The sequence below is a fragment of the Mizuhopecten yessoensis genome, unplaced genomic scaffold, assembly GCF_002113885.1.
Source record: "Mizuhopecten yessoensis strain PY_sf001 unplaced genomic scaffold, ASM211388v2 scaffold11101, whole genome shotgun sequence".
In the NCBI taxonomy this organism is placed as follows: Eukaryota; Metazoa; Mollusca; class Bivalvia; order Pectinida; family Pectinidae; genus Mizuhopecten; species Mizuhopecten yessoensis.
In genome coordinates, this window is record NW_018408880.1 from 2,291,881 (window position 1) to 2,300,472 (window position 8,592).

General features: G+C 38.1%; 1 protein-coding gene across 1 annotated transcript; it reads left to right on the forward strand.

The window, feature by feature from the left end:
- The first annotated feature begins 1,392 nt into the window (after positions 1–1,392).
- LOC110465793 lies at positions 1,393–4,666 on the forward strand. Its single transcript, XM_021521887.1, has 3 exons — positions 1,393–1,696; positions 2,194–2,346; positions 3,786–4,666. The coding sequence occupies exons 1-3, from the start codon at positions 1,447–1,449 to the stop codon at positions 3,995–3,997; spliced, it is 615 nt and encodes a 204-aa protein (XP_021377562.1). The 5' UTR covers positions 1,393–1,446; the 3' UTR covers positions 3,998–4,666.
- Positions 4,667–8,592: the final 3,926 nt, after the last annotated feature.

The window sequence follows — 8,592 nt, forward strand, 5'->3', positions numbered from 1 at the left end:
CATTAGCCCCGTTAGATACGTGAAAATTAATATTAGCAAAAGTCAATTGACAACATGAAAATACGTTGTTTTAACATTTTCAGATGAGCATTTTGAAGTTATACCACTCAGATACTAGTTTAATGTGCAACACGATGATAGAGTTTGCCATAGTATATGTCATACAGTTAACAAGAAGTTGTCATGGACTGGAATTCTCCCAAGGGTCATGGTGAACTACGAGTATTTTTTAGTTATGTTTGTATAGATGTATATATATTTGTCATGTTAAATGTATTGTAATTGTGTGCAAAATAAAGACGAAGAAAAAAATACAAAAAATAATAATTTCAAGCTAACGACTCACTAAGCTGACTGGGCTTTTACAAACTTGGTCCTACTTGGTTCACACATTTATTTCGTGACTGCTTTAATTTTAAACCAGTTAATAACGGAGTCACGGATGTCTGTGAGGCAATATATTAATTGGTTTCAGTGTGGCTATGTATTATTGAAAGGAGAAAGGGCGACTTAATTACGAGATGAAACGAGAAGCCGAGGGGGTCTTTTACCGATTTTTTTTTATTAGAAAAAAGGCATACCATTGAAATGAATAAAAGAGCTTCTTATGTAAAAAAATAAACTGGCATTTTTTATGCAGATGGGACAAGAAGTCTTTTTAACTGTCTGCATAGATTATTAACGACGAAACACTTCATTCTTATATATTTAAACTGAAATGTGCAGTTTTGTGGTGAAAGGGTCGAACAGGGCCGAAAACAATACAAACCCGGAGTCAAAAATATGTGAAAAAACATCATTTAATTTATATACTAGTTTCAGATTTTTTTAAATTAGGTTATAACGTCACTTTTAATTAGTTTCAATAAATTTGAATTCTGATTTTAACTTAATCATGTAGGCCTATATAATTCCATAATAGCATATAAAGTTAAGCTCATTAAAGTCTTTAAGATAATTAATTCATCAAAATTGTATACATCTTCAGTAATTTTAATACAATCTTTATGATTCAAGATTTTTTTTTTAATATTTTCTGAATGAATTGACAAAGTCATCTTTATCTATACGACTAGCTCAATAATCCCACCAGGTTATCTTTTTAGAACCCCGAAAAAGTGACGCAAAGTCAATTTCGTCCTCAGGTATCTATAGGTGATACCTATATATAAGCTTAGAGCTAACAGAGACGTCTCAGCTAATATAACTAGGCCTAATTACCAATTAAGTATTATTTAGGTCTCCGTTTTTAACTATTTTTTTATGTTAACTTAATGTCTCCGTTCTCAAATAGATGTTTCTTTCACTCTCAACCAGCTAACGGTATCGTACCAGTATATCACACCTGTGCTAGAAAAACACCCCTCCAGTTTACAATAGACTCGTCCAATGTTGTAAACATTCCAGGTAGATGACCCAACTTTTCGAACGGAGACGCCATTAAAAATGGCGGACAAGTCTGTCGTAGCGCTTGTCCTATCTATGATAGCGGTCGCTTTCCTTGTTGGAGCTTTCGCAAGTCCATACTGGGTAGAATCTTTCCAGAAATCAGACAGTCGATTTATTAAGGCAGGGTTGTGGGAGTTTTGTTTCAATGATTACACGTTTTGGAAGGACTACAATGGAAACAGGTACAAGGGCTGCTGGTATATCTTCTCCGACCAGTACAGGCCTATTTGGGAATGGCTCTCCCCTCGTGAGTATAATCCAAAGGATTTATATCTTGTTAAATTATTTCAATATTTGATTTTGAAATACGTGCAGGTAATTGGAAAAGAAAATTACCTGTATCGTAAAAGGTGTGGTTTATTGCACAGTTAAAGTCTGATGTACTCACTTCCGGTAAACAGTATAACTTTAAATTATGGATTTACGTAGTTTTCATCATTATTTTAATGCTTTCTCAACGTGGAAAAAAAATGGGGGTGGGGCATTTGGGGTTATTTTTTTATTACCCCATGTGGAATTTCAAAATTTAGAGTGCATGACAGATTTAATATATATAACAACCCCAAATCTTAGTCATCTGTCTGAAGTGTTTACATTTGACGTACATGTATATTGCAACAAATAAAGACAAACTGCAGACGATATGATCATGTGTGCATGTATATAAACAATTTTAGTCCGCAGGTCCTTACACCTGTGTCATAAAGTTATGGCTCTGATTTCCTTTATACTTGCTCTCCACAGATTGGTTCATGGCTGTACAGGTGATGGTGAGCGTGGCACTTCTGTTCCTGGTCATCACAACGTTTACAGGTATCCTGGCTGTTTGTCACGTGTTCCCGGAATACCTTGAGGAAATCATCTTATTGGGCTGTAGCCTCGTCAAGTTTGTCATAGGTCTGTATACCTCAAAGTTATCCTTTAACGCCATGCACCAACATTAACACAGTCTATCAAATGGCTATAGCCTAACTATATTATAAGCTCCATTTTAGCTATAGGTCTGATCAAAAATTTTGACTCACCAATGCAACTTTGTTATAGCTCAAATCTATATATAGCCAACATTGTCATAGCCATAGTCAGATCACAGTTAAAGCCAACTTCGTCATAGCTATAGGTCTGATCAAAACTATAGCCAACATTGTCATAGCTATAGGTCTGATCAAAGATATAGCCAACACTGTCATAGCTATAGGTCTGATCAAAGCCAACTTTGTCTTAGCTATAGGTCTGATAAAAGCCATCTTTGTCATAACTATAGGTCTGATCAAAGCCAACCTTGTTATAGCTATAGGTCTGATCAAAGCTATAGCCAACTTGTCATAGCCTTAGGTCTGATCAAAGCTATAGCCAACTTTGTCTTAGCTATAGGTCTGATCAAAGCTATAGCCAACTTGTCATAGCTATAGGTCTGATCAAAGCTATAGCCAACTTTGTCTTAGCTATAGGTCTGATCAAAGATATTGCCAACACTGTCATAGCTATAGGTCTGATCAAAGATATAGCCAACACTGTCATAGCTATAGGTCTGATCAAAGATATTGCCAACACTGTCATAGCTATAGGTCTGATCAAAGATATTGCCAACACTGTCATAGCTATAGGTCTGATCAAAGATATTGCCAACACTGTCATAGCTATAGGTCTGATCAAAGATATTGCCAACACTGTCATAGCTATAGGTCTGATCAAAGATATTGCCAACANTGCCAACTTGGTCATAGCTATAGGTCAATCTGATCAGAGATATTGCCACAACAACTCTAACTACAGGTCAAATCAAAGCTATACCCTCCACAACTTTTGTCATAGTTGATGTATTTTTTTACTTCAAATTTCAAGGAAATGACAGTATGACTACTGAAATAGCTTGTTATCAAGGGTCGACTCAACTGATCACATGAAAGCCCAAATATTATGAAGATATATAAGTTAGTCAAAAGAGATTCATGGTGTAGTGAATAGTCGATCAAGATGCCAATTATCACTGGAGATTTAATTTCGTTATATTCGCGGTCACCAAAGATAGCGTGAAATTAAATAGCTAACGAATATCAATACCATGAATATACACCGAAAAAGAGAAAAGAGCTGTTTTACCCTTTCACTGCTAGATAACGATAACACAAATTCAATATCAGATTTAATGTTGTTTTGATAAAACACTAGCAAAATAAACCCCATCACCTATATAAAATACAAAAGTCCCTCATGATCGGTTTTCTGCAGGATTGATATTTTTTATTAATATAAGAAACTGGTATTTTATATAATGATCTATTACTGGTATAAAATAAGTCACTTACTATAACTACTACCTTTCTATATTACAGTGATTATACAGTTCATTGTCCTGGTGCTGTTTGGGGTCCAGAAGGAAGACCGACAGTGGGTGCCACGGCCCGATCAGAACTTCTTGTCATGGTCCTACGGACTCTTTGCAGTTTCTACAATCATGACACTTGCTGCAGCTGTCACACTTCTCAAGGCTGGTCTCGACCTTCGAAAGAAACTCAAGGAAGATTTCCCTAGGAGGCGCTACTAGTTCAAATTTGTCCGTAAACTTTCGAATCAAACTTGTGAAGAACATGTTACCACAGATATACAAATATAAAGATCATATTTATGACTTTGTCTTGGATATCTTACGTAATGATTTATCAAAATATTGAATGTAAACAGGTAATTTAAACATTTAAATTATCATCAAGATTTTGAATCTTCAGTAAAAATTAGGACAAGGAAATGCAACCGTTATAATTTTCTTGCACAGTTCCATCATTTTCATGCATTGAAAGAATTTGTAAATATACATGTTCTTTTAACTTATTCACCCCTGAAATTTCCTAATGAACTATTCCAACCTTTGAATTGGAAGACCAGTTCAGATGTATTTTCAGGGGTGAATGAGTTAATGCTCGAGTCTAGATGTTTGTAAATATCTGTTTAAATTCAGTTACAAAGAATGCAAATATATCTTAAAGAAGCTCCATGAGGGAAGACAACATACCAAACTGCTTTTCATATATTTCCAAGTGCTGAAATAATTAATATCAAGTAAATATTTAGAAATTTATTCTGCATTTCTTGCATATCTTGAGTTTCAATTATAACAAAGATTAAAAATGTATGCACTGAAAGTTCAGGACTTGTCACTGAATATGGCTTATACGTAATTTTGCACTTTATAAGTCAAGCATCACAGTTTTTATTTGATTATAAAAAAACAAAGTGTACAATGACTCAATAAGAAACTCCAGAGTTATCAAGAGGTGTTAAAAATTTGTAATCAATACTTCATATTAACAAGAGAGACGAACTACAAAGAAATAGCGATATTCAATGTGTATTGTTCATAATCACGAGTTTAAGTTGAAGGTAAATTTATCATTACGCAGCAAAAGTGTTTCTGGTACAAATATTCACATAAAAGTAATAACGTTTTTAACTGGAATATTTTGTATATTTTTGAAAAGATTGTTTGTATATAGATTGTAATTAATATGTATAACATTGAGGATCAAATATTACATACATTGTATATTATCATCTTGTGCCATTAACAAACTTTTCATAAGTTTGGTATCAGTTAAATGATTATAAAATTCTGCATGTTTGATTTTAACATCATTCTTCATATTCATTAGACCATTTTGTAGAAAAAAATGTTTTAAAAAAGTATATTCAATTTGTTCAATGAAGTTTCAAATGTACTATTTCGAAAATTTTGTAAAATAATGCAGATTTTTATTTTCATATCTGGTATTCATTTTGTCATGTCAACATTCCTCAGAAAATAAATCATCAAGATATCATTTGTATATATGATAATTATGTCATTCCAGAAATTTTCTCAAGACTTTTGTAATAAATTTTTATATATGTATTCACTAGTTCATGTTCTTTGTTACGTCTATAAGTATTGGTCACTTTCCATAGACTGTTTCAGATCTGCTAATCAGCTTTTGTTGGAACGGAAACCGGGGTTATCCGTTTTGCCAAGTGAAACCTTTGCACTGCACCAATAAAATGGAGGGCGGAAAAGGCGAACGTTATACTGAGTGAAATGTCACTGTATACAGTACATAAACATGTACCACATGCAATGTAGCTGTTACTAGGATGTAAAACACAAACAAAACAAAGCACATGCACAATTCCAGTGGTAATTGAATCTATAGAGCCAAATTTATAAAATTGTAAAAAAAAATATTGTTTGGTGAAGTAATTCATTTGTTCTCTTTGTATCTCGAGAGAAATGAAGGGAGTTCACTTGAATTTCATATTGTTCTTTCATGTGCATTGTTCTGGATCTTTTCACAAATAGATGTAGACTGAAGATTCAGTTGGTGCATTCTTGAATATATATTCTTAAAGAATAAGTAAACAAAACTGAAATGAAAAATGCTTGCAGCAGTAAATGTGATGAAGCAATTCCATATAAAAAAAAATCAAAGAAGAATAATCACAATGTGGCATGCCACATACCTTCCTCGATACCCAGGAGTTACACTCACTTTCGCTCTGCACCCTGATACATGTATATTCATAGCAAAATCATAGACTTGGTGTGTGCCACTTTGTGGATGAGACAAGATGAGGACAAGTTTTATCCTTTGATATACATGTACATCAGAAGAATTTCACAGTCGCATAAATGCTCCTCTGTAATTTCAAATGCTCGATATAGGCAAGTTACACAAGAAAGTTGGCTTGAGCACAGAATCCATACTTGATTTTGAGAACGGCTTCTTTAATACGGGTCCTGGTCTTAAGCCATCTGGCTAATACTAAATACATGAACCTATAGGTGGTCAGGTTTTTTTTAACCTGACACCAATCAAATAGCTAGCCGTGTGCCTCTGATTTTGCTATGTTATTCCAAGGGTGCAGAGAGCAAAAGTGAGCGTAACCCCTGGAGTATGGAGGATGGCAAAAGTGAGCGTAACCCCTGGAGTATGGAGGATGGCGTAACCCATGGAGGATGGCAAAAGTGAGCGTAACCCCTTGAGTATGGAGGATGGCGAAAGTGAGCATAACCCCTGGAGTATGGAGGATGGCAAAAGTGAGCGTAACCCCTGGAGTATGGAGGATGGCGTAACCCCTGGAGTATGGAGGATGGCAAAAGTGAGCGTAACCCCTGGAGTATGGAGGATGGCAAAAGTGAGCATAACCCCTGGAGTATGGAGGATGGCAAAAGTGAGCGTAACCCCTGGAGTATGGAGGATGGCAAAAGTGAGCATAACCCCTGGAGTATGGAGGATGGCAAAAGTGAGCGTAACCCCTGGAGTATGGAGGATGGCAAAAGTGAGCATAACCCCTGGAGTATGGAGGATGGCAAAAGTGAGCGTAACCCCTGGAGTATGGAGGATGGCAAAAGTGAGCATAACCCCTGGAGTATGGAGGATGGCAAAAGTGAGCGTAACCCCTGGAGTATGGAGGATGGCAAAAGTGAGCATAACCCCTGGAGTATGGAGGATGGCAAAAGTGAGCGTAACCCCTGGAGTATGGAGGATGGCAAAAGTGAGCATAACCCCTGGAGTATGGAGGATGGCAAAAGTGAGCGTAACCCCTGGAGTATGGAGGATGGCAAAAGTGAGCATAACCCCTGGAGTATGGAGGATGGCAAAAGTGAGCGTAACCCCTGGAGTATGGAGGATGGCAAAAGTGAGCATAACCCCTGGAGTATGGAGGATGGCAAAAGTGAGCGTAACCCCTGGAGTATGGAGGATGGCAAAAGTGAGCATAACCCCTGGAGTATGGAGGATGGCAAAAGTGAGCGTAACCCCTGGAGTATGGAGGATGGCAAAAGTGAGCGTAACCCCTGGAGTATGGAGGATGGCAAAAGTGAGCGTAACCCCTGGAGTATGGAGGATGGCAAAAGTGAGCGTAACCCCTGGAGTATGGAGGATGGCAAAAGTGAGCGTAACCCCTGGAGTATGGAGGATGGCAAAAGTGAGCGTAACCCCTGGAGTATGGAGGATGGCAAAAGTGAGCGTAACCCCTGGAGTATGGAGGATGGCAAAAGTGAGCGTAACCCCTGGAGTATGGAGGATGGCAAAAGTGAGCGTAACCCCTGGAGTATGGAGGATGGCAAAAGTGAGCGTAACCCCTGGAGTATGGAGGATGGCAAAAGTGAGCGTAACCCCTGGAGTATGGAGGATGGCAAAAGTGAGCGTAACCCCTGGAGTATGGAGGATGGCAAAAGTGAGCGTAACCCCTGGAGTATGGAGGATGGCAAAAGTGAGCGTAACCCCTGGAGTATGGAGGATGGCAAAAGTGAGCGTAACCCCTGGAGTATGGAGGATGGCAAAAGTGAGCGTAACCCCTGGAGTATGGAGGATGGCAAAAGTGAGCGTAACCCCTGGAGTATGGAGGATGGCAAAAGTGAGCGTAACCCCTGGAGTATGGAGGATGGCAAAAGTGAGCGTAACCCCTGGAGTATGGAGGATGGCAAAAGTGAGCGTAACCCCTGGAGTATGGAGGATGGCAAAAGTGAGCGTAACCCCTGGAGTATGGAGGATGGCAAAAGTGAGCGTAACCCCTGGAGTATGGAGGATGGCAAAAGTGAGCGTAACCCCTGGAGTATGGAGGATGGCAAAAGTGAGCGTAACCCCTGGAGTATGGAGGATGGCAAAAGTGAGCGTAACCCCTGGAGTATGGAGGATGGCAAACATGAGTGAACCCCTGGAGTATGGAGGATGGCAAAAGTGAGCGTAACCCCTGGAGTATGGAGGATGGCAAAAGTGAGCGTAACCCCTGGAGTATGGAGGATGACGAAAGTGTAAATGTACCTACCAGGCAAATATCATTACTTTGGGCCTTTTGGTTATTCAGACGACACACCACATAGCTGAGGTCACAGGCACTTTGTACAACTAGTTAATTAGCTTAACAAATCATTTAAAAAACAAGAGGTCCAGGGGCTTTGGTAGTTCACCTGGTATTTTATTTTCAATTTAAAACCTGCTGAGTACCATACAGGTAAAGTTTCAAGAAGAACTAAATCTGTCAAAATGAGTCCCCCACCCCCCACCTAAGCCTGCTTCAGAACACGCTTGGTTTAAATCCCTTCACTTGTACAGTAGCAGAAAACATTTCGTTTATACAAACTTGAGGCTTCTTTGACCAAAGATCCTT

Coding starts and splice junctions, on each gene's coding strand:
- LOC110465793 (XM_021521887.1), top strand. CDS start 1,447: ATGGCGGACAAGTCTGTCGTAGCGCTTGTCCTATCTATGATAGCGGTC. Junction 1,697..2,193: donor TTGGGAATGGCTCTCCCCTC/GTGAGTATAATC, acceptor TGCTCTCCACAG/ATTGGTTCATGGCTGTACAG. Junction 2,347..3,785: donor CCTCGTCAAGTTTGTCATAG/GTCTGTATACCT, acceptor TCTATATTACAG/TGATTATACAGTTCATTGTC.